This window comes from Fusarium solani (assembly GCF_023522795.1).
Source record: "Fusarium solani strain SB1 chromosome Unknown bctg00000001, whole genome shotgun sequence".
NCBI lineage: Eukaryota > Fungi > Ascomycota > Sordariomycetes > Hypocreales > Nectriaceae > Fusarium > Fusarium solani.
Window position 1 is genome coordinate 2234329 of NW_027072156.1, and position 24717 is coordinate 2259045.

The window sequence follows — 24717 nt, forward strand, 5'->3', positions numbered from 1 at the left end:
CGAAATATCGTATTTTTCTGCTAAGTTTACTTGATTCTATGCGGCAACCACATCGCCGATGGCCTCTCGAGGTGCCTGACCCCCCTTGAGGTCCTTGTTCGTTGTCTGAATGATGACTCTCCTGTAACTCGTCAAGCTCGGCGTCCCTGAGTCCGTCACCTCAAGGATAATATGCAGGACCTGGCCCTTGGCGATGGCCGCTCTGCTAAGAAGCTCGACACAGCACTGCTCTGGAGGAGGGAGTGTCACATCGACAATCTTGTCGTTACCGTCCTTGTTCTCGATCTTGGTGCCATCTACCTCAAAGAATGTCGCCCATTGAGATGCGCTGGGATCGCGGTACTGCCACCACTTGTATGTGAGCTCGTCTCCATCAGGATCATACGTGCCAGTGGCGTCGAGCGTGACGGTGGTACCAGCCTCGGCGGAGATGTAGATGGGCGACGTGCCTGACGAGCCGTTGAGGGTGATGATGGGGTGGTGGTTGGCAGATGAAAGCGAAGACGAGAGTGTCCATTGGATCCTGGCGGCAAAGTCGTTCTGGTATGCGTCTCGCCAGCGCCAGATGGTTGCGTGGTTGGACTGGTATAGCTTTCCGTCCTTGCCTACTACCTTGTCGCAGGCGTCACTGTAGTGCTTGCTTCCGAGACCATCCTCGCTGATGTCAGTGAGGAGGTACCGGCCTCCCCAGGAGCCATACTCGGGGTGCTCTGGGACGCCCAAGCCGTTCTGGATGAGGTATAGGAAGGTAGGAGTGTCGCCCTCAGGGATAAACATATAGTCGGGGTACGCAGAGCCCAGAGGACCAATCTGGACGTTCTCCTTGAACCACTCCTTGGTAAGCTTGGAAAAGTCCGGGCCACCCTGGTCAAAGCCATAAAACTCGTCGCCCGAGATACCAGTCCACGCAGCCATGCCGTACTGGTTCCATGCGTGCACCGACGAGATGTAAAAGATGTCGGGAAAGGTGTTGCGGATCCAAGCGCCCGTGTCGTCCTGGTCCGAGATGGTGTAGACCCTCAGCCTCGAGCGGATGGCGGCGAACTCGTCCTCGGGGATGGAGTGCTTGAGCTTGAAGAGGACCTGGGCGAGGACGTTGGTGCCGCCCCAGACCAGGATCCAGAGGGGATCTTGTGATGGGGCCTTGACCCGCTCGAGGAGGAGCTCGCTGCCTTCGCTGAGGGGGATGTCATGGCCGATAGCTTTGAAGCCGTAGACCTGGGGGTGTCAGTGGTTGGATTGGGTTGTGTAGCGGGACAAGTGGCTTACTGGAGGTCCAGGCTTGATAATGCTCTTCAAGTACTCGGCGGTAGGGTATTGAAAGTCTGGGTGGGCATGCTTGTTGAGGTTATCGACAGCGCCCGCATATGCATCAACAATCTTGTGCATGTCCTGCGGACAGACCTTGGTCTTCATCCATGTCGAGGTGCATGCAACGAGACCTTCGGTGTTGAACTGGTTCGAGTACAAAAGGTATCTCACCAGCGACTCCGCATCGTCGGGCTCATTGGAGATGTCAGAGACGATAAAGACGCGGGGCTTGGAGGGGAAGAATTGGAGCTTTGCTGTGTCGGTAGCCATTGTGTCTGTGGTGCTGTGAATGAGACTATACGTTCTACTTCGATTCGTATCATGGCATCCCCAGGTCATCATTATATCCCATCACCAACCATGCTCGTCGGACTCTGTCATACACGTCTAGCACCTCCTCTTCCGAAGTTGAACCTAGCATCTCATGACTTTGCCGAATGGGGCATGTCTAAGCACCAGTTCCCCAGCTTGTGGAGATGGACAGGGGATGGGGGTGTTGGTGTGGAGAGAGAGTGGACCAAGTCGACGGGGGTCGTTTCTTTTGCGTCTTCTCGAAGCGGAAGGGCGATGCACTCGGCAAGAGACCAGCTGATGCGCAGAGACTATGGATACCTACATGCAGTAACGGATATGCGAAGAGGAAACTCGAAACTCGGCTGTGCTTGTCGATAAGTTATTGGGGCGGATCATGATAGCAGAGGAGGCGACGACGATGTGGTGATTTTCTCTCTCTCTCATCTCTCATTTAACTCTTTTTTCCTCTCTACTCCCTTCTTTTCCTCCTTCAACAAGATACTCAAACAAAATGTGCTCCATCTCAGAATCCAAACCCGTCACCAACGGCGAGCTCAAGCTCAAGCTCAACGGCACCGCCGCTTCTCAGTCCGAGCTTCTGCAGGCGCCTCTCCCGAACCCCTCGTTGGTGGTAACAGCCGATCACAACCTCAAGAGGGTCGATGCGCCCGTCTATGCGCCCAAGGCTGGCGAGGTGCTGCTTCACGTCAAGGCCACTGGCATCTGCGGGTATGCGGCGCGATTATTATTCCTTGTTTTTGAGAGAAAATACTAATTAGGCCGTTGTAGTTCCGATGTTCACTTCTGGAAGACGGGATGCATCGGTTCGCTCGTTTTCGAAGGTGACTGCATCATTGGACACGAGGCTGCTGGTGTTGTGATTCGATGCGGCGAGGGCGTCACCAACCTCAAGCCTGGTAAGCAACGACACTACAATGATTATTTGCCTCATCAATTGACACTTTCCTAGGTGACCGCGTTGCTGTTGAGCCTGGTGTGCCCTGCGGAAACTGCTTCCTCTGCCTCGACGGCCGATACAACCTCTGCGAAGATGTCCAGTTCTCGGGCGTCTACCCCTACGCTGGAACCCTCCAGCGATACAAGGTCCATCCCGCCAAGTGGCTTCACAAGTGAGTTTCTTCTCCTGGTCTTCAGCGCTAGCAATTACTGACAATGCGCCTAGGCTCCCCGACAACGTCTCCTTCGCTGAAGGTGCCCTCCTCGAGCCTCTGAGCGTCGTCCTCCACGGCATCAACTCTGCCCCCATCACCCTCGGAACACCCGTCGTCGTCTGCGGTGCCGGTCCCATCGGCCTCCTCGCCCTCGCCGCCGCCCGTGCCTCTGGCGCATACCCTCTCGTCATCACCGACGTCGAGCCCAAGCGTCTGGCTTTCGCCAAGGAGATGGTCCCCTCGGCCATGACCTACCAGGTCGACATTGCCAAGTCGGCCGAGGAGAATGGCAAGGCTGTGAGGAAGCTGTTTGGAGAGACTGAGTATGTCCAGCCGCGCGTTGCGCTCGAGTGCACTGGTGTCGAGAGCAGTGTCACTTCGGCGGCTTACATGGTGCGGAGAGGAGGTATCCTGATGGTTGTCGGTGTTGGAAGGGCCATCATGAACAACCTGCCTTTCATGCACCTGTCTCTGGCCGAGGTATGTGTCTTCCTTTCAGTCTGTTCAACGGAAAACTCAGAGCTAACACACGCGATAGATCCAACTCCGATTCATCAACCGATACAAGGACACCTGGCCAGCTGGCATCGCCTGCATCGAGGGAGGTCTGATCGACGTCAAGAAGCTGGTGTCCCACGTCTTCCCTCTGGAGCAGGCCCTCGAGGGTCTGACTTTCTCGTCGGACCTCAAGAACGGCAGCATCAAGGTGCAGATTGTTGACGAGACTGAGACGACGTATTTCTGATGGAGGTCTTTAATGAGAATAAGAATGAGCATGAGCATATAGAAAAAGCGAGAGTGTTGTGTGTTTTGTTTTTTCAAGTTTTAGCATCGACTAGAGTGTATAGACATGTCGCGTGCCTAGAGTACCTATTCAATGTCAAATCTATGTCTTTAGTATGCATACAAGTATCTATTGAGGATTGTCTTTGATGTATAGTTGCTGTTTCTTGGCACCAGTCATCTTCCATCTCTGCAACTCCATGCATGAACGGCGTCTGCCAACAACGGTCAATCGTGTATAGCTGTCGGGTCTTGTTAGTCAACGCCCACTTGACCATATCACTAATCATTGGTAAAACGCGTATGGCACGCAATTGACCTGTCTGTGCTCTACATCGGATCATGTTGAAATAGTTGCTCCGACATTACACCGCCGCTTAAGCTTTCATCCCACTCAATATCTGCTGAACCCGTGCCACGAGAACAAGGAATAAAAACGCACCTCATTCACTACGTAACTGTTAACGAGAAAACGTCTCGATCAGGAACCTTGATCCCCCGTCCGAGTCGTGGACCCATCTGCCGTCCCACAGGTACCGACTCGCGTGGCCTCGCCTAGACCCTTTGCCAGTCTCGATCAGGCACTTCTAGACGCCCATCGGCGAACTATGCTCAAGATGGTGTCGTCCCGGGCCCCGAACTTTAACCACGACGCCGGGGTCGGAAAGCTGGAAAGTCACGCTGCCCGTGGGGAGATTTGCAAAACCCCAGATTGAGCTTGTTCCCGGGAGTCTGGGGTAATTATATAAGTAAGGCCAAGAATGCCCTCCTGAGAAGACTCGAATCATCACCACCACGCTCTCAAGAGCAACTCTTTTCTTAATATCAAATCAATTCATCCTTCACAATGACGGCAAACCTCGAAAAGACGGGTGCCGAGCACTATGACGGCGAGAACAATGATCTTGCCCACCTGGCCAACCAGGAGGAGCACGAGATGGGCAAGATTGAGTCCATTAGAAAGTACCCCCTCGCTTTCCTATGGTCCATCTACGCCGTCTGGTGTATCCTGCTCGTGTCCTTCGAGAACCAGGCTGCCGGTAACATCATCGGTATCCCCGAGTTTCGAAAGGACTTTGGATACAAGTTCGACGGCGACTATGTCCTTCATGCCGATTGGCAGAGCGCCTTCCAGGGCGGCCCTGTTGCTTCGTAAGTCCATCTCCTGCTGTCACGAGTTGCTTCTCTGACTTTTGAAACCCCAGAGGTATCGTCGGTGCTCTTGGCTGCGGTGCCATCGCCGATTGGCTAGGCCGTCGCGCTGTAATCATCATCTGCCTTGTTATCACTTATGCTGCCATCACTATGGAATTTGTTGCTACCACCAATGCTGTCTTCTTTGGTGGCAAGTTCCTCAATGGCTTTGCTGTTGGTGCTCTGGCCTCCGTGACTGTGTCATATATCGGAGAGGTACGAATTATGCCAACTACTGCTCGTGTCAAGTCAATTAATAGTCAATAGATTACTCCCATGGCCCTCCGAGGTATGCTCACCTGTCTGTCCGCCCTCGCCTACACCCTCGGCCCCTTTGCCGTCTCCCTCATCGTCAACGAGACGGGCACATACGACAGCCGCTGGGCGTACAGGGCCGTCTTTTGCGCTCAGTACGGCTTTGCCGTCGTCTCCACCATTTTCGTCTTTTTCATGCCCGAGTAAGTCTCGAGATCAAAAGCTGTAGACGAGCATCGCTAACATTCAGCTTCCAGATCTCCCTGGTGGCTCGTCTCCAAGGGCCAGCAAGATCGTGCTCTCAAGTCTCTCGCCCGCCTCGGAAGCAAGGGTGAAGAGGGTCAGAAGCGTCTTGCCGCCATCAACAAAACCCTTGATGAGATCAAGGCCGAGACCGAGGGTGCTACATACTTTGAGTGTTTCCGCAGGTCCAACCTCCGTCGAACTATCATCTCGATCGCCCCCCTGTGCATCCAATCCCTCTCGGGCATCATGTTTGCAGCTTCGTACTCGACCTACTACATGCAGCTTGCCGGATACACAACCAGCGAGAGCTTCAAGCTTCAGATTGTGCAGCAGGCCATCTCCATGATTGGAAATATTATGTCCTGGTACCTGGTCGACCGCATGGGCCGTCGCAACCTCACCTTCTACGGTCTCCTCATCCTCACCGTCATCCTCTTCGTCATGGCAGCCCTGGCTACCGTCGCAACCCCCGGGGCCATCAAGGGCACAGTGGCCATGATTTTGCTGTACTGCTGGTGGTACAACGTCACCATCGGAGCCACGGCCTATACCGTTCTGTGCGAGGTGTCTACCTCCCGCCTGCGTGTCAAGACTGTCGCCATCGGTCTGGCGTCCCAGAACGCTCTCAACATGATGTGGAGCTTCGTCCTGCCCTTCATGTTCAACCCAGACAAGGCCAACATGGGAGCCAAGGTCGGTTTCGTCTTTGGCGCCCTGGCCGTGATCAGCCTCGTCTTCCTGTGGTTCTATCTCCCCGAGACCGCCAACCGCACCTACGAGGAACTCGACGAGATGTTCACCAAGGGTGTCCCAGCCAGGAAGTTCAAGCAATATAAGCCTGAGGCTCAGGCCAATGGCGAAGCTGTCAAGACGGCTTATGATGCTGATGCGAAATGAGAAGAATAGAAAGATAGACCGGTATAAGGAAGGCTATGTTGCTTGACGAATCACCGAGAAAACTGGTACAATGACGAGTTATTCCCTTCGACTGTGGCTGTGCCCTCCATAGCCAAATAAATGTTACGCTTCTTTGCGGACTTGACCACATAGAATTTAACGCAAATATCTGCCCCCATCCTCTCCAATCGCTGGTTTCGTCCTATGTTGAAAGTTCCTGTGGCCACAGTTAGCCAGATGTTCAAGTGTGTTCTTGTTGGTTCTCGAAGCGAGTTCCTCGAAGAATTATAGGGTAATCAACAATAGGCCCTGGTATTGCCTGCAACCTTCATAGCTGTGAAATCACGGTAATCAGACCGAGTCAATTAACACTAACAGATTGTCCAAAATCTCGTTGCGATGGAGATATGGTTGAAACAACGGTGGAAATCGCGCCGATGTTTCGATTTGGTCGATGGTGCATTGACTTGGCTTTTTATTAGAATTCAGTCGCATTCATGATGATGAAACCCGAGCCGACTTTCCTAATCATGCAATCTAGCTGCCCGTATTTCGAATAGGAGAATGCATCTAAAAGCACCGTGGGTGAGTTATGACAAGGCCGTGTTGGATAGCAAGTGCCTGGCGCTGAAATGGTTTACAGCTTGGTCCGCCAACAGCTTATGGTGCACGCAAGACTTGTCGCCAAAGCTGTCCCCATTTGGAGGCAAAAATCGGATTCTGGAGAAGAAGAACGATGGATCCGGACAAAATATTTAGCATATTGCTGTCCATTTGCAACTCGACAGACACACACGCATGATGGCGAAGGAAGCGTTGGGCTCTAGCCGTGGTGATCAAGATAGTGAGTGCCTCAGGCACGTGAATTCACCGGTCAAGCCACCAAGACAAGCCCACCGCCACCTTTCAACGGCCAAGAGGATATCTCAACTTGAACTCTACACTTCAGTCAGCATAAAACATCATGGCTCTTATCGAAGCAACACAAACAATGCCGCCGTTCGAGCAATGCCTCGCTCCCGCTTACCCTCCCGTGCCAGCCCCGGCCTGTTCATGTTCAATGGTCCAATCCCAAGGCCGCGCCGATGCTACTAAGCCTCCACGACCCTAGTCCACCCAGCGCTTGGGCTTGGATATTATGGGTGTGCTGACGTCGCAGATACCCGCCCAGGAAGCCCATCTGACGCGAAATCCTTCCCTCGACCTGCCCAGTAAGGCTGCTTACTTGCTGTTGCCTATGCGCGAAACCCGAGGGGAGGCTGTGGCGCATACTCTCGGCAGCTCCAGCTCAGTCAGACTCGTCACTCCCTCCACGAGGCAATTCGGCTCACGAGACCACTTTGACTGGCAGCCTCGTTATTGTTTCCGTATTGTCTTGTTGCATGTGAAGGAAATACCGCCTTACGCCTTGTACGGGGTCTCTTTCCGAGGACGCTTTATCTATTCTCGTATCGACCCTAGTTGATCTTTAATTTATTTTCGCAACCTCCATACCCAGCGACTCCCCCAACCTCTCTCCACTGGGAATTGCTATCACCTGGTCGTCCCTCGTTCATGGCAACCAACTGTCGCTTCTGCTGATTCTTCTCAACGCGTCATCACACTGGATCGAAAATGGGCACGACAACTGAGTACTTTCGCTCTCAGATTGGAGAAGCGTCCGTCATCGACTATTCACACACTGATTTCCCATGGAAGCTCTTTGTCAAAGATGTCTACTACTTTTTCGTCTACATCTGGGCTCTGCCTTGGATCGTCTGGCCCATGTACCCTTTTGGATCCAAGGAATTTGACGAACTCTACCCAACACCGCAGAACCTCTTTTGCGTCCTTGTCCACCTGGTTCTAGCCATCCTACAGCTAGCCTTCATCATCGCCTTGCCTTTTTCGGTGGTCTTGCCAGTTTGGATGGCAGCGGCAGGTATTGCTGGGTTCATGGTCCTCAATTCGCTGCTTTGCAAGCTGTTGAACGGCTCTAAGGATACGTACAATTCGGAAGAAAAGTACGCCAAGGCACTGCCTGAACATGAGCATGAGCAGTGGATTTTCTTGAATGGTGTTGCTGTCGGGTATGTATATTCTGGACACTCTACTTAACAATGATGCTGACCAGTCTCAGGGAGCATTGGATGCAGGCAAATCTGAACCGTCTAGCTCTCACTTTTGGCCGTCCCATCCTAGGAGTTCACAATCGAACTTCCGGAGTCATTTTTGATGTCGTCGAGTGTCTAATTCAGCGTAATTTCGGCTACGCAACTGGGGATGTTCGAATCGCCTTCAAGATTCTTAAAGATGTCTTGTACGACCCTAGCAAGTCCAAGGTCATCTTCATTCTGCATTCCCAAGGAGGAATCGAGGGTGGCTTGGTTCTTGACTGGCTTCTTCAGGAGCTGCCGCAGGATTTACTGTCTAAACTCGAAGTCTACACCTTTGGCAACGCCGCGAACCACTTCAACAACCCCCACCGCCACAGATCTTCGCAAGCTCTGTCGTCGCTCAAGCCCCTGTCTGCCATGAGTACCGTACTCACTGAGACAACTATCGACTCTCCCACCAGTATTCCTCTAGACACTAAGAAAGGCTTGAACGTCAGCATCCCCAACCTTCTCAAGAAAGAGAATTTCGTGGCGTCATCTACCCGCTCCTTCTCAGCCGCGAAAGACCGCGCATTGAGTCATGTTGAGCACTATTGCCATGGTACAGATTTCGTATCGATCTGGGGAATTCTGCATTTTGCGACTAACCGGATGGGGTCCCACGACCTGCCGCGCTTCCAAGGTCGACTCTTTTCCAGAGCCAACGGCAGGGGAGGTCATCAGATGAACCAGCACTACCTCGAAGGCATGTTCCCCCTCAAGGTGGATCCCAAGACCGGAGAGTATACCGGCGCCGACGAAGAAAACGAGTTCATGAACGAAGTGATCAAGATTGGTCAGGAGGGCGAGGCCTCAGCCAACGCCCGTGAAGCATTTGAGATAAGCTGGGCCGGCACACAGGGTTTCGGAACTGGAGAGATTTCGACACCCGTGGAAGTGCACGGAGTCTCGAGTCGAGAAAAGTTGAGACGTAGTGAAGTGCGTGTGAAGGATGTCAGTCGTCTTTGGGCATACAGGAATGGTCAGAGTCCTGTGGAGATACCCCCTATGCTGATTACCGAGAATGGTGTCCCGCGAACAGCCACCTTGTAGGGCTGTGGAAGGCACCGCGCGGGTGTCTATGGGAACATGAAGGCGTTGCGACGAAGTTATCAGTGAAGGCTACAAGGTTGTATATGCTTGTAGTTGTGAGATGACAAGGGTTAAGGCATTGCCAGGGCGTTATTGTTTGCGGCGTGCATCGCCTTTTTTATACACCAATTCAACTTGCGAGTTTGGGGTTCTCTCAAAATGATATGACATCCACATTAGATGTTTCGAGCTTATCAACATTCTTTTCGCTTATTGTGATCCATTTCGCCCCTTATGGGTCTTCCCCAGTTCGCCTCTATCCCCATACTCCAGATATCGTCAATCACACATGAAACCCCGCCTCCACCTCCGCAATCTCAGTCTTTATCTTTATTAAGTGGCTCCAAAGTGATCTTCAAGTAGTTCATCCATCTCATCGGGTATCGTGAAAGGTTTACATGTTGCATCAAAACATCTCCTCAACCAAAGCAACCAGAACCACACGTGATGCTCAGCCCTACGATGAATGATTTCGCGGAAAATCACGTGCCCGGAAGAAAAAGAAAACAAAGAGAATCGCCCGTCCCCTGGGCGTGCATGCTGCGAACCCCTGACTCGCCTTGTGGGCCATGACGGGATGTGAGTGGGTACACGCAGTCCGGCCATTTCCAAAGTTAGCCTTCGGAATCATGTTTCAGCCTCAATGGGAGTACGTCATTCGTGCTTGGAAGGATGAAAGGATGGAAAAATTCCGAAGGGGATCTGCAGGTGAGAAAGAAGTTTGCTGCATGAACAGGGGAGCTGTAGGTAACAGAAACATTTCTATTGGTTCAAGTGTGTATTTGTGTATCTGTCTGTCTATCTGCTGTAAAACAATGGGCAGTGAGACCGCTTTGTTGCGAAAAGATAGCAAAACTCCGACCATTTCTAGGTCTATCCCTCTAACAATAAAGTACCAAAACATTGCCGAGGACCGCGAGAGTAGTGGCTGGGCTTCACACGCTCTCATGAGGTCGACGCGATGCTTTGGGGGAATCATGCGTCGAGCAATCCCAGTTGCGACGCTTAGAAAGAGTGGTAGGCGGGTTTAAGTTTACCCAGCCATTTCCACTGGTTGTCATAAAGTCGTTCATTCATATTTCGTTCAGTCCTTGGACTTGTGCATGGAGCCAGTGACATAGTTCTCCTCAAGGGCGTCGATGCGGGCAATGTCGCCAGCAGCGAGCTCAAAGTCGAAGCTGTTGAGGTTGCTCTCAATGCGGTGGGGAGTCAAGCTCTTGGGCAGGACAACGTTGCCGCGAGCAGCGCTCCAGTTGAGAAGGATCTGGGCAGGGGTCCTGCCATACTTGTTGGCAATCTCAACAATGGTAGGGTCCTCAAGCTTGTTGCCACGGGCCAGAGGAGAGTAGGCCTCGATCTTGATGCCGTGCTTGTTGCAGAGCTCGACGAGGGTTTGGCGCTGGCAGAAGGGGTGGACCTCGACCTGGTTGACGGCGGGGGGAACACGGGCGTTCTCCAGGAGGTTCTCCATGTGGGCAGCTCCAAAGTTGGAGACGCCAATGGATCGAACCTTGCCGAGCTTCTGGGCGGTCTCCAGAGCACGCCAGCTCTCCAGGCGCTTCTCCTCATCCTGAGCAGGGGAGTGAATCAGGTAAAGGTCGAGATAGTCGAGGCCAAACTTCTCCAGAGAGGTGCAGAGAGCCTCAAAGGTGGCCTCGTAGCCGTGGTCAGAGTCCCAGAGTTTGGAGCAGATGTAGACGTCCTCGCGAGGAGTACCAGTCTTCTCGAGCCAGCGGCGGATGGCACGACCACAAGCCTCCTCGTTGGCATATCGGGCGGCAGAATCGATGTGGCGGTAGCCAGCGTCCAGCGCGGCAGTGACAGCGTCCTCGGTCTCCTGGCCGTTGGGGGCCTTGTAAACGCCGAGGGCGACCTGGGGAATGTAGTTGCCGTCGTTGAGCTTGACGGAGGAGACGGAGCCAGAGTGGCTGCGGGTCTGGGTCTGCTCAACGGGCTTCTTGACATAGATCTCACGCTCGGGAGAGGTCTCGGGGGTGATAGCGGAGGGAGCCATTGTGAAGATAGTGGTGGATGTGGTCTAAGGCAAACGCTGTTTCTCTAAGACGAAAAAAGGAGAGACCTCGGGGATACCAAAAAGTGTAGATGGTAGAGACTTGAGAGATGATGGAATGGAGGATGATAGCGACGGGCTGGACGCATGGGGAGTCCTCGACGTCTTAAATACCTGGATTCGTTGCTTCCATGTCTCCTCGACCCCGATCAATTCTCATCCAGATATCCCTGGCCTTGCTCAAGCACGCCTAGAGCTGAGCGTATTCGTCCATCTCACAAGCTCGCCGACATCCCTCACGGCCGTCCTTGCCGCCCGATACAATACTGTACTGTATCAACACCGCCCCCGTCATTGCTCGACGCCGGTGTGGGTCGTGGAGTGACCCCTGGGGACCCCGTCTTGCCGTGGATTCAACTGAGCACCTTAATAAGAGGGTACGTACGGAGTACACTCACGTACATGGCGAGAGTGGGTATGGTGGAGAGGCTGGCGATAACACACAACACATGCGGGATTTTATCTCGAGGGTCCATTCTTTCGTTTTCGTGTCTCCAGTTGATGGACGAGCCGCAGTCTGGAAGGATGACGGCAGTGTGGAACTGGCGATGGATGGCTGGATGTCTGCGGACTGCAACGTCTGGCCAAGGAACCCCAAGGGAACTACAGAGCGCGCAGCGAGTGGCGCAGACGCCTCTTGCGAGATCCCTGAGAGATCCAGACAGATCCACTAAAAGATGGACCCTGAATATCAACGCCAGCGAGTTTGGCGACGCTTCGAGGGGGCCTGTGACGACATTCTAGAAGTTTTGGCATCAAACTTTGGGAAGCGGTGGAGCTGGTATCAATGAGACGAGCCGTGAGTAGCCTGTATTTAGGAGACCATAGCGAACCGTTAAAAACCGTGAGAAGCGCGAGATTTGGCTGACTTGTAGAGCTCGTAGAGGCGCATTGAATGATGCATGTGAAGATGGCTTCTGCTGAGAAACGGGAAAGCTTTCTGAGCTTGAGCTTCTTGGAGGAGCTATCCGAGTTCGGTTTCCGTTCAAATTACGGAGAGGTACGTACCTTCCTGGCGAAACGTGAAAAATCTCCTTGGGAAGGAGGGACGGGATCTTCTGTAACAGAAACAGAATGGCACTGTGTTTATGCACGCAACGATCCATCAGCTGCACAGTGCATACCGAAACGTAAATCCCCGGCCAATCAAGCACCTTTAGATAATAGCCCGTCCCGTCAACAACTTCTCGGCCATGTTCCAACTTCATCCCTGCAACAGCTGCAAACTAGTCGACGTTGGACCGTAAGACGACAGGCCTCGGACACGCGGCTGGCCCAACTGAAGCCTCCGTTATCTTCTCAGCTCCACCTCCCTGCAGCCTTTCACGCAGCCCGGCCCTCTTATTCCTGTCCTCCGAGCAGCCGGTGCTTCAGCGATTGGCCTCGACCCTTCAGTCAACCTCGCCGGACCCACGTGATGGAGACGGGACTCAGGATATCTGACGGTTTTCTCGCCAGCGGCGTCAGTTTTTAACCGAGTGAGACAGTTGCCCGGCCGTCCATCGCGCACCGGGCGGCTTCATCGCCCAGGAGTGGACTCGGTCTGCCAGAGACGGCATCCACGCCCCAATCTCGTTGGCCGCTCGTGGTCCGTTTGCTTGGTTGCAAATGTCTCAAGCTGATGTATCTCGGTGGAGCCAAGCGGACTTCTCAGCCTGTTTCTGCGCAGTTTTCCTGACTGTATCTGACGGACCTTTGCTCGATCTGAACGGGAACTGTGTTGGGCACGGTAAGAGTTCCCCGTCGCTATCCACGATCCAGAGTCTGATACGGAGCAGAGTCCCGCGAGTTTGCCCATCTTCCCCAGGTATGGTCTGGGGTGCATCTCTAGGGGTTCGTTTTCCTATCGACTTACACGCGACCTCTTGTCTCTGCTCCCAGTCTCACGTCCTATGACCATGTCAAGAGGCTGAGATATCTCAGGGGCCCTGGTCCCCGAAGTCCCTGGAGGCAACTCTTCACATGTCTGCGCGCTTCAGGGTCTTTTTGTACCAGGATGGTAGCTTCAGCACACCAGCAACCTGGGCTGACCGGGCTTGTTTGATGACTTCTAGGTCCGTTTTCTCGGCGCATGTCAAGTGCGCTATGCTATTCTCGTCGACTACGGCGGCTTTCCTTGTCAACTTTCACCAGCCTGGCCTTGTCTGGCCGCGACTCAGAAGCCCACGCACCTTGGCGGCCGAGTCTGATCTCGGTACCAGACGAGGGAACTTGCCGATCCTGAGACAAGGGATCGACGCTCAACAACCGCCAAGGATCTTGGTGACGTAGTTTGAGTTATCACCGCAGCCAAGCTTTCAAAATCTGCGTGGTATCCAATCGACAAAAGCGCAATCTGTCAACTCTGTGCCGAAGGCCGGTGTATCGTACCAGACACTCAGGAGGCCTCATGTTTCTCACACCCAATTACTGCGCCAGCTGCAAATAGCACATGGCGGTGTCCCAGCGAGTACCTCGACTGCCGAAACACCATGTAACATTGTCAATCCGAGGAGCCCTTGAAACAGCAAGATCTGCCAGTGTCATCTCCCATGAAGAGCACGTCGATTCAAGTGGAGCCCTACATGTTCCTTTCGAATCTGAGCTTACCGCACTGCCTTGGTTCATCCCGAGTGATGAAACCAGGGTATTTGTTTGGTATCTGACACCAAAGCATTATGAGTATTCTCTCGAGAGTTGATCGAAGAGGTTGACTACCTGGGACACAACGGCTCAGCTATCGAACAGCAAATGGCTTTGGGACTTGCCAAGTCAGGCTGCAACACCTCGCACATTCATGCATTACCCTTGTCCAGGCTTCCCACCCCCATTTTCACTCTGCCTCGTGTCTGGTGTTGAAGTCCTCCTGCAACTGACAAGCGTACTAGACTCCACCAGCCGCACCCACGGCCAATACTACGGCCGTGATTGCGCGCGCGGCAACTCACCGTGAGCTCTTATGGAATTGATGTCACTTCGGAGACCCGTCTTTGGCTTTGCAATGTTTTTCACAGGCAACCGTTTGGCCGGCGGTGGTGGAAGAGCATCCTTGTGCTGACAGTGTTTGACTCGCTCCCAAGGGCCAGGCCGAGACACTGTACTGCCTACCAATGTGCCGGACAGGAGGATAGTTAACCAAAGACGTCGTCGCGAAAGGTTGATCGCGGCCGCAGGGACACCATCGTCCCTAGTTCGTATCCACTCGACGAGAATTACCGTCGCGGAACCGGTCACTGCTTGCTACTCTGCGCATGTTGGAATCAATTACAGAACAAACCACCACGCCCGGCGTCTCCCTCTTGAAATCCGTCGTCTCAGTCTTGCCTAACTGCCTGCCACGAAGGGTCGCTGCCGTGCCCATCTTTTCCCTCGCGTCATGCAAGGAAGCAACATAGGCAAACAGCCATTGATGGGCAGAGTACTTACCTGCTCTGGTGGGATGGCCGAACAGAACAGTCTTCAGATCCCTGCTATCAGGACTATTATCGATTTGCGAAGACGCCGTAGCAAGCTACTGCTACGAGATTATGCGGAAGGTTACAGCCAGGGAGCAAGGGAACGAAAAGATGACGAACATCGCTTCCCTAAAGAAACAGTCTAGAAAACTGGCAAGGGACTATCATTCCGACATTTTAACTCCCGATTGACTAGTGGAGTGAAGAGATAGCATAACAATTAACGCCGTCTATTTTCCGATGCTGTTTTCCAGCTCTCTATGGATTCTCAGTATATCCTAAACGCCTCCTCTATGACCCACGAACCTCAAATTACTATACAGTTATACAACAGTTGGCAAAACTTGCGAGGACAAAGAAAATGGTCTGGCCATAGGTGGCAGTTCGTCACACGAAGTCTCATTAGGATTGTTGTCGTCTCTCCGGATCGGCAACAACCATCCCTAACCCCACGGGCCTCCTCACTGGGGACACGATCTCGTTCTTCTCCAGTGCAGACGCCGTCTCGGTTATTTTCTGCGGGTAGGCAGGCATCCTAGATGGGGAGGTCGAGGTCGGCCTGCTACCAGGGGGCGAGTGCCCAAACTCGACGATGCGGCCATTGAACTGGATCCCCCCGGACCCCGACCTCTGCATCTCCACCGCTTCGGACGCTTGCCTGGGAGCAAAGTCCCGCCGAGAGTCCCGCTCCGGGCTCCACGGGTCCACATGCCGCTGCTGCCAGGCCTGGTAGCTCATAGGGACATTGTCGACACCGGCAAGGCGCGGCGAGGGCTCCGTCGCTGCGGTCGAGGGGGGGCCGCGGATCTGGGTGGGGAGACTGTGTGACGTCGCTGTGCTCAAAGTGGAACTGTGATGGGTTGAAGGAAGGACTAGCTCCGGGTTGGAAGATGGATTGCGCGACATTGGCTGAGATGAGTAGCCGTCTGGGCCTGAGGATGATGGACGCCATGACGGCGGCCTGAGGGTGCTGCCGATGTGGCTGGTTGGAAGAGAGCTGGACAGGCCCTCGCCAGCAACCGCGGCTCGATGTTGGGAATATCTCAAATCGGGATAGTGAGTGACATGTCGGAGGCTGCTTGTCGAGTTGCTAACGATAGGTAGACCTGGCGCCCAGTGGCCGATATCCGACTCGAGCGATGTCTGTGAGTGGTTGGGTCCAGTATGAGCTGATACTGGCCGCTCTTGAGACACTGAGCGCCAATCTGCGTTGGCAATATCCATCGAGGGGATAGATGCACCGTCGACGGAGCCACTCCCCTCGAAAAAGGGGTTCTCCTCGATGGGCTTTCGGGTCCTCGGCCGTGCTTGACGCTGCGACTGAGGCTCGATGCTGACATCCTGTGGGTTGCGTCCTCTGAATCCAGCTACAACTCCGCTTTCCATAGCATCGAGATCTGTCTCTCGATTGGATACATTTGCCGTATGGACAGTCTGGCCATGGTTTTCGGACACCTTCGGACTGGACTGGCTAATGGCATGTTGGACGAGATAAAGATGCTCTTCTGCGCCAAGAGACGAAATTGGGCTTGTTCCTGGTGGAGACAGGTCCAGAGTTGACCGTCTTGGAGAGAACTGGCCAAGAGCGACTTCTCTGCTGATGCCTACCCTCGGCTCCGATACGTGCTCCGTGGTCTCTCGCCAAGATCCAGCTGGATCAAAGTAGCTTTTAGCTGGCTGCCTCTGCACAGTGCGGTGCGAGTCGTCCTCGAGAAAGTGCGGTGTTAGGATGGTGCTGTCGTACGGATACGGGATGTGGTTGAAGTGGGGGTTGGGTTCCCGAGCAGGAAGACTAGCCTGCAGATCCCATGAACTCTGCCTCTCGTCTGGGAGCCTGCCGCCATCCGTGGCCTCAACCGGGCTTGAGGGGGATGCGCTATTGGTTCTCTCGAAGACCGACACGTGGGGACCCTGCCCCCATTTCCCGAAAGACTCTGTCGTCATTGTGCGTGCAAGGGCGGAAATCTGCCCCTGAATATCCTCGGATCGACTCTGAAGTACCCTCTCGGCGACAATCAATTCGCGCGTCGGCTCATCAACGCCTCTGATGTGCTTCAGAATCTTGTGACAATGGGAGGCATATCTCCGGTAGTCGCCTGGAAGGCCCATCTCCGTCCTGTCCCTGGCACGACGGTCGCCTTTGTCAAAGGACTTGAGAAAGACAGCAGCAGCACGCTCGAGCCAAAATTCAAACAGGCCATCCCCCTTCAGTGCTTCGAGAAAGAAGCTCTGAACGATAGTGTGGATCTTGAGCACATCAAGGGGTTCAGCTTGTCGTGTGCTGCCTGAAGATGGCATGTCTTCAACCTCATCACGCTCGATGAGAGCAAAGGCGATGAGAACAGTAAATGTCTTGTTGAGACTGCCTTTGCCCATAGAGTTGTTGGCGAGGACGGGCGTGCGGTTGTCAAGTGCCTCGAGCCCTATGAAATTGTTAGCCTGGTGTCCCGAGTGTGCCACATAGGGGGGCATACCAAGTGCCAGCATCTCGACGGGGATGCTACCACTGAAGAAAGACAACAGGTACATCAAGTTGAGTGCCTCCGTCTCACCACGCTCCTCCAGTTTTTCTCGGACAGCCTTGTATGCTCCTAAGCCGCCCGCCTGGGGTCGCTTTTTATAAGAGCGGATGTACTTGGACATTGGCTCTCGAGTTGCCCTCATCTGACCTGCGGCGGCGTGAATGGCTAGAGGCAAGCATTCCGTCAACCTGGCTATCTCGAGAGCTCGAGCAAGGTCGTCGGGCGACCACGTTTTCTTCCTGTCCACCTCTTCCAGCAACAAGATTTGTGCCTCTTCTTCACTGAGGGGCCCTAGGTCTAGTTTCTGTGGGTTATCAAAGTTGTGGTTTCCCGCAATAGAAGTATCGGTCGATGTCAGAATCATGCTGGTATTGACAGCATCAGGGATACAGTCGGCTAAGTCGGGAGTATCGTGCAAAACACCATCCAGGATGAGGAGCCAGTTGTCGGACCGATTGAGCCAGTCTCGAACCAGAGGGACCACCTTGTTATGATCCTGCAGAGCTGCCTCGTCTTGGATCTCGATCTCGTTTTGAGCCATGGCGTGTTTAGCAATTCTCACAAAGGCGTCCATAATATCTTCTGGAGTCTTGGCTCGTACCCAGAAGATTCCACCGGGGTAGTCGTGTTTATGCTTGAAGGCGTACTCTCTCGCAAGATGGGTCTTACCGCCTCCTGGGATTGACCAGATCAAGACAGCTGATGTTCCATCCTCTCGGCGCTCCTTGTCCATCAGCATCTCGTGGAGGTCAGTCAGCTCTTGCCTCCGGCCCTTGAAGAAGGAATTCGGTCGGAAGCGTTCTGGGTGAACAAAAGTGGGTTCGTTCCTTAGTTGCAGAGCCGACCCCTGTGCTTGGGAGAGAGATGGCCTCGTCGTGTCGTCAATGGATGACGGGACATGGTGCTCGCTTGGTGTTTGAGAGGGCGTGAACGGCGACATCGCTTCATCTCCCGCAGTGGGGGTAGGACTCTCGTTTTCGCGCATCCAGTGTTTTTGGATTTGAGCGGGAGCATCACGAACCCATTTTTGGATGGAAGCCCGGATTCTAATGAAGCCCGGAGTCTTCAAACTGTCGAATTTGCTCATGCCCAAAAATGCTGCCTCAATGCCAAAGTAGGTCACATAAGGCAGAAGGGGATTGGCCGCTTCTGCCCCGACAACGAAAACCCTAGATGGGGGCGGTTAGCTGGACGAGAACACAGGCGATATGGGTTCAGGGAAAACCTACTTGGAGCCCTTGGAGCCCTTGATATCCGACGGTTGGTTCTCATGAACTATAAGGATCTTGAAGTGTTGATGGATCTCACAAAACCGGCTGTTGATGTTGATGAGAGCTTCGTGGTCTTTCTTAAGCGCCTTCAGGAGCATAGGCTCACCACCGAAGAGCCTCTTGGGGGCTATCGCATCTGACATGGCCTGGAGGACGAGACCCCAAGTGGTAGCATCCCCGGTATGCGGCGTTCCTAGGAATACGACCCCGTATGTAGAGACGAATATGGACCGCCGGTATTGGAGGTGAGGCTCATGTATATCGGCCGAATGGATTAATGCCTGCTTGACGAGGATACCGCCGAGACCATGGCACACCCAGATGATGGGATTCTTGAATGTACCCTCACGTTGCCGGCGGGTTATGACGCTCTCTGCAAGCTTTTCGGCTTGTTGGTGTACGAAATTATCGCTAATGTTTCGGGCAGTTCCCTTGGAGTTGACATCGGCGTTGTACCCGTATACGATGATGTTGGCCTTTTCGTCCTTTAGTGCTGTAGGCAGCAGATCACGGGGCCAGAAGGTGCCATTCTTGGCCGTCCATGTCTTGTCGGGTGAGCCGTGGAGGCCGTGAACGAGGACGATGTCGACCTTTGCCTCAGGGTGCGTGTATACTGCAGTTGTGTCGTATCGAGTTATGGAACGATTCTCAGACCCCTGCCAGACGGCAGTCAGCTCGAGTTCCTGCGAGGGTTCAGTCATGATGCCTTACCATGATGTGTCGTCAAAGATGGGGACACTCAAGTAGCGATTCAGTTCTGTCAACATTGGATATTGATCGGCGAAGGGAAGAGGACAGCTCGACAGTTGACGGCAGACCCGGCTTATTAAATGACCTGCTCAGCCCTGACAGTCATGATGCTGCTTTGAATAGCGCTGCCTAGTAGCAGAGGATGAGCAATCACACACTCTCAGTCAACCAACAAGACGAGGCTATGGGGCTCTAGCCGCCACAACCCGCGACTGCAACACACCATTGACAGCCGTCACAAGACACAACAGTGATGGTGTGGGGAGCACTGCCCCGGAAAAGAAGGCTGCGATGCTTCCAGTAAGCAAGGGCAGTTGGCGTGGCTGAGTCCCTCGCCCGGCTGGGGTAATGTGCAAGGCTTTCTGTCGCCTCATGTCAGACGCAGACTCTTTTGACGTTTCGGGCCTGTCATGGCCAGTTTGTTCCTGAATACGGGCGGCGATCATGGCATCACTGGGTTTCTGTGTGACAGGGTGAGACTCTTTGGGTAGATGGATGTCGTATTTATAGGTAGGTAGGTAGCTATATCCGTAGGCACTCGTTCGTTGGCCCGGGGGCTCGGTTTGGGGATCATGCACGTCTCCCGCGCGGGTATGCGGGATCTTCTCCAGGATGTTACACAGGGTTCTTGGTCGAGCTGAGCATTTGGCCAGGTCGTGAGATGACCAGTGTTGCGCCACTCGACGTCCAGCAGCAACTGTGAGCGCCATATTCTTGTGTGAGCCAGTGGTAAACCACAGTACCGAGCCTGATTGCTTGAGTACAGATTATTTTTCATTTCCAGGGCCGCGCGTATGTATCTTAACACGAGTCGGTAGCCTAGCATTGCCCAGCGGCGCCCAGAGAGTAACTGTGTTGGTCAGTGTCCAAAAGTAGCAGAAGCAACCAGCTGAATGCGAGTCTTGGCCTGTCCGCCTCAATGCCAAATCTGCCTTCGGTCGCGGATTCAAGTGAGTCAATTCTGGTCACCGAATAGGAACTGTATCATCCGCCACTAAAGTCCCTCACTGAAGGCTCTGAAAGCGCAGAATTGGAGAGCCGACTTCCGACCGTGTCATGGCACTTTGAGCGATTTCCCTACCCCAGGATGAGGCTCTTGCACCAAGCCATGTTGTAAATTGGGCGCTGAGTCAATTATTGGCTTGTCGCCCTGAGGCTTTGTGCGGCCTCGTTGGACCTCGTGAGCCTGCGTTTGTGGCTCTCGTGGCCTGACCTCATTCACCAACCGGGTCGCATCTGCAGGTTTTGCGTCGACATTGGGGCTTTCGTCAAGAGGATGGAAACCATTGGATATCGTATTCGTCGCTCTGGTGCATGCTGCGTTGAAATTGATGCTGAGATGGATGTTGTGCGTCAACGGGAATTTGAAGGCACCGACGGAGTAGGTCAACGTCCAACATAGCCTCGTTTCCTCCACAAAAGGGGATCTCTTATTCCCGTGGCGCGAGCATGATGACGTATTCTCTTGTGCTGTGGCCAAACTGCATCATGTCCTTGTCCCTGAGCTCCAGGTACCTGCTGTCGGGTACCTTTTCATCGTTCAAAACGGTGCCGTTGGCGCTCTCGAGGTCAATCAGGTAGGGCTTGACTTTGCCAATCTTGTCACCAAACTCGTTCCTCTTCTCGGTGTACCGAAACTGGATCACGGCGTGTTGCTTGCTGATGCTCGGATGCTCGGCGGGCAAGTCGACGACGGCCACCTCCCGCCCGACGAGCCAGCAGCTCCTCGCGCCCAGGTCAATCGTGTCGACAATGTCGCCTCCCTTAAAGATAAAGAGTCTCCACTGGTCGCGGGGCGAGGGCTTGCGGGCTTCAGCGGGCTCGTGGTACTTGAGCGTGATGGACGAGCCGTCTGCCTGTGCCACCGAGTTGGAAGCGGCAGCCAAGACGCCCGTAGTACCGAAGTTGGGTTTCTCCTTGGGTTTCTCGGGCTCCTGCCCATTTGTAATGGCAAAAGAGTCCTCCTGGGATGGGAGGGGGCCCGACCGCCTCACCGGGCTGCGCTTTGCAACCTGTTTGTTGTTTCCATCGTCTTCGTCGCGGCGGCTGCGTCGCGAGCCTCGGTCGTCTCGTGATCGGTGACGTCTGTGTTCGCGGGTACGGTCTCGATCGCGATCACGGCTGCGTGATCTCCGTCGTGGAGCATCGGGAGTTCTTGAGCGTCGCCTGTCGCGTCTGTCGCGTGATCTCCGACGGTCTCGGCGGCCAGAGTCGCGGTCCGAATGCCTTGATCGACGATCCTTCTCTTTAGGTTTCTGATCTTGATCGTCATACGATTGCCGGCTGCGTTTAACGTCGCGCTCTTCATCTGATGCCATATTTGCTGACGGCTGCAGAGACGGTGAGACAAGAGAAGGGGAGTTGGAGAGTGGAGGGCGAAAAGCGGCAGCTGCAGGTTCGAGTGATGGGAGCTTGCAAGAGATCTGCACGATACGCTAAAAAGTGGGCAGGGGCGACCAGTGAGTGGTGCGAAATGGGTCAAGACACTGTGCTGCATGCCATGCCCGTGCGAGGAAGGTGTTTGCCTTTTTTGGGAATTTTCATTGGAAGGTATCGTGAACTCACGAGAAAGAGTACCTATGCTATACTATTATTTATCCCAGTAAACCGACTTCTATCCATGTAAACGCTCACAATACGCCATCATATATCCCAGTGAGCGCCGTTAACCCAATCTCAAAAAACTTCTTTAGCGTGGATATCAGATCAAACACAAAAAAAGCAAAAGATCGTAAACTCGTCAAAAAAGGAAAGAAAAAGCGCCATGTCTCTCTCTAAGTCGCAGAGGAAATGGCCAAGACCGCCATCCTTGAACCGTCGTCAAGATACGCCTCGGCGGCGCTGAGATCCTCCTCGCCCTTTCTTGAAACGGTGAGACGCTGCTCGTCCTCATCCCACCAGACATCATCGCCGACTTCGGCGTCGCCGGGCACCAGAAGTAGCATGCCCTGGTTCTTGCCGAGGGCGATTCTGCAGGATGAGTCCTTCACAAAGGCCTCAAGGAAGGGCACGTCGTAGCCCTCCATCCCCCGCAGAGGTCCCCCGCTCTCGATAAAGTCCCTGATCAGGTTGCTCCGCTCCAGGCTCCAGAATTGTCTAAAGTCCTCTGGCCGTGAGAAGGCGTCGACGGCTGAGAGGAGCTCGAGCATGCCGGCCATGCCGTTGAGCACGGGGCTGAGGAAGTGGACGAATGAGTTGAGGATCTCCTCGCGGGAGTATCCCCTTGGTGAACCGGGTGTCGTCTGAGTCCCTGTCGTCAAGGCTGGTGACATTGTGTTGAGGAGGGTGAGAAGACGTTGCTGGACCGAGGGCTGTGGTGTCCGGACTTGATAAGCCATGGTCAGGAGGGAGACGAGGGAGAAGATGGATGACATGGAGGACAGAGGGTCGGAGAGAGTGGCAATGTTGTCGATGAACATGGCCTTGTTTGGCTGAGTGTTCAACTTGGAGGTGTGCATGTTGTGAGTGTTGATATTGATAAGCTGTGTAGGTAGTGTAGTGTAGTGTAGTACTTGGTGTTGCTATCGTCGAACCTGTCGAGACAGAGACAGATGTATCTAGGTAGGTGATGAATACTGTAGAGTCTTTTGCTTCTGGAAGGAATATGTCAAAACAACCCGAGAGAAGGGGCCATCAGAGAAAGAGGGCCCCTTTTAAAAAACACCATCTCCGTAGGCTCCGTTCCATTTGTGATTCGGGGCTGTCTCGTTGTGAGAGGGCACACCATGCCACACTCGCTTGTCCCTAGACGGGACCCTAGGCCTACCCAGGAGGGGGGACCACCCCTAGTGCTGGGACAAGGCCCCCTCCTCCAGCACCCAATAGAGTCACCCATGATGCGAAGGTGGGCGATCGAAAGGGTCCCAGGCCCCCACGACTGACGGGGGAAGCGCAATCGGGTAATTCCCAAGCTGGACTGGAGCGTCAACACTCAGCGCGTCGCCGGTCGAGATGCGCCGAACGGTGACCTCACATGGCGTGCGGGTCAGCGCATCTCCCGTGTGGTTTTGGGTGCTTCGGGCCTCCCTTGGGCGCAGGGCGAAACGAGCGTCAGCGCTCTGGCCTCTCCAAGCCCATGTGAAAGTTGTTGAGGCCAGGCCAGGCCTAGGACAATGTCGCGCAGCGCAAGCATCTGGCGGGCGCGGAGCCGCTGGGGTGTCTCCCCGAGAGGCAATTTTCACGTGGAAGACACGATTTCTAGATTGTAACAGGCCATGGATATTTGACATTTTGTGGCATGTCTGGCCTCTTTTTTTTTTTTTTGTTCTTCGTTTTGTTGATATCAATCGTATCAACAGTAATCAATCAGGCCGCACCTGTCTCAGGTCAAGTCGAGTCGAGTTCTCCGCCTACTCGGCCCGTCTAAGCTGATGCAAACACCATTCCCTCCACCACCAACAACCTGGCAGGCCAATGAATTAACCATCTTGGACATACTGGGCCTTCATGCTGCGTAACTCAGGAGGATTGCTAGGCTAGCCTGCTTCAATGAGGCCGACAACCCTCTTGCTTTCGTCTGCGCCGCGGCTTACGCGCTTCCAACTTCCCTTGTCGATTTTTGTCCTCTTCCCCTCTCTTCAACCATCATCGCATCGCCCGGTCAAGCAAAGCTCCCCCCACTTGTGCCCTCCATTGCGGGGGACGGATAGGGAGAGATGACATATCTATTTCAAATCCCTATCACAGAATCTCATCCTACTGCCGCTTTAGGAGGAGCCGTACGTAGTAGTTCCGCTGTCGGCGGAAACCAAACCCTGGGCCTGGGCTGGCTCCCGTCCCCCAGTCAAACATAAACATGGTGGATGTGTGTGTTGGCGCGCGTCCCCAGGTTTCTAGCATCTGGCATCGTCACTAGGCTTCACCGTCGCTGTCTCGCCATCGTTATCATTGGGTGGTGAGAGGAGCATGGGCTCTGCGGTATTTGGACACTAATCGTCAACCTGGGGTTGATGATGAGCCATCTCTGACTTGCATCTGGTGCAACATGGGAAAACACCTTGACCATGCTGTGCTAGGAAAGAATCCCAATTCCCATGCACATGTCAGAAGACTGCTATGCGGACTGCCTCCTCGGTCAAGGCCTTTGTCATGGAAGAGGGCTGCTCCGTTATCTCGGCCCTTGATTCTCTTACAAGAGCCTATTGATGACGCTATTTCAAGATTCGATGTTGCATGGCGAGCTGACATGTCACAGCTCGGCCCGCTCCCCATGCAAGTATTCTAGAAATGTGACACCCGGCGGCCATTGGATGGATAATATATTCTCGAGATCCCCCAATCTGAATCCCTT

General features: G+C 53.9%; 8 protein-coding genes across 8 annotated transcripts; 3 read left to right on the forward strand and 5 right to left on the reverse strand.

Moving 5' to 3' along the window:
- Window positions 1-36: 36 nt before the first annotated feature.
- Window positions 37-1581, reverse strand: MRS44_002816 (uncharacterized protein; the record flags this gene model as incomplete). The annotated part of the gene is made up of 2 exons (XM_046270568.1): window positions 37-1218; window positions 1270-1581. The coding sequence occupies 2 exons, from the start codon at window positions 1579-1581 to the stop codon at window positions 37-39; spliced, it is 1494 nt and encodes a 497-aa protein (XP_046136926.1).
- Window positions 1582-2116: 535 nt separating this feature from the next.
- On the forward strand, window positions 2117-3522 carry MRS44_002817 (uncharacterized protein; the record flags this gene model as incomplete). The annotated part of the gene is made up of 5 exons (XM_046272025.2): window positions 2117-2334; window positions 2395-2522; window positions 2576-2735; window positions 2789-3257; window positions 3316-3522. 5 exons carry the CDS (start codon window positions 2117-2119, stop codon window positions 3520-3522), a joined length of 1182 nt encoding a protein of 393 aa, XP_046136927.1.
- An 885-nt stretch (window positions 3523-4407) lies between these two features.
- Window positions 4408-6152, forward strand: MRS44_002818 (uncharacterized protein; the record flags this gene model as incomplete). The annotated part of the gene is made up of 4 exons (XM_046268205.2): window positions 4408-4712; window positions 4766-4970; window positions 5022-5212; window positions 5267-6152. The coding sequence occupies 4 exons, from the start codon at window positions 4408-4410 to the stop codon at window positions 6150-6152; spliced, it is 1587 nt and encodes a 528-aa protein (XP_046136928.1).
- Window positions 6153-7766: 1614 nt separating this feature from the next.
- On the forward strand, window positions 7767-9340 carry MRS44_002819 (uncharacterized protein; the record flags this gene model as incomplete). The annotated part of the gene is made up of 2 exons (XM_046268206.2): window positions 7767-8221; window positions 8272-9340. 2 exons carry the CDS (start codon window positions 7767-7769, stop codon window positions 9338-9340), a joined length of 1524 nt encoding a protein of 507 aa, XP_046136929.1.
- A 1123-nt stretch (window positions 9341-10463) lies between these two features.
- Window positions 10464-11393, reverse strand: MRS44_002820 (uncharacterized protein; the record flags this gene model as incomplete). Its single annotated transcript, XM_046268207.2, has 1 exon — window positions 10464-11393. The coding sequence occupies one exon, from the start codon at window positions 11391-11393 to the stop codon at window positions 10464-10466; it is 930 nt and encodes a 309-aa protein (XP_046136930.1).
- Window positions 11394-15286: 3893 nt separating this feature from the next.
- Window positions 15287-19378, reverse strand: MRS44_002821 (uncharacterized protein; the record flags this gene model as incomplete). Its single annotated transcript, XM_046278255.2, has 3 exons — window positions 15287-17307; window positions 17359-18575; window positions 18636-19378. The coding sequence occupies 3 exons, from the start codon at window positions 19376-19378 to the stop codon at window positions 15287-15289; spliced, it is 3981 nt and encodes a 1326-aa protein (XP_046136931.2).
- A 1479-nt stretch (window positions 19379-20857) lies between these two features.
- On the reverse strand, window positions 20858-21745 carry MRS44_002822 (uncharacterized protein; the record flags this gene model as incomplete). The annotated part of the gene is made up of 1 exon (XM_046268208.2): window positions 20858-21745. The coding sequence occupies one exon, from the start codon at window positions 21743-21745 to the stop codon at window positions 20858-20860; it is 888 nt and encodes a 295-aa protein (XP_046136932.1).
- Window positions 21746-22201: 456 nt separating this feature from the next.
- MRS44_002823 (uncharacterized protein) lies at window positions 22202-22885 on the reverse strand (the record flags this gene model as incomplete). The annotated part of the gene is made up of 1 exon (XM_046275228.2): window positions 22202-22885. The coding sequence occupies one exon, from the start codon at window positions 22883-22885 to the stop codon at window positions 22202-22204; it is 684 nt and encodes a 227-aa protein (XP_046136933.1).
- Between the last annotated feature and the right edge of the window lie 1832 nt (window positions 22886-24717).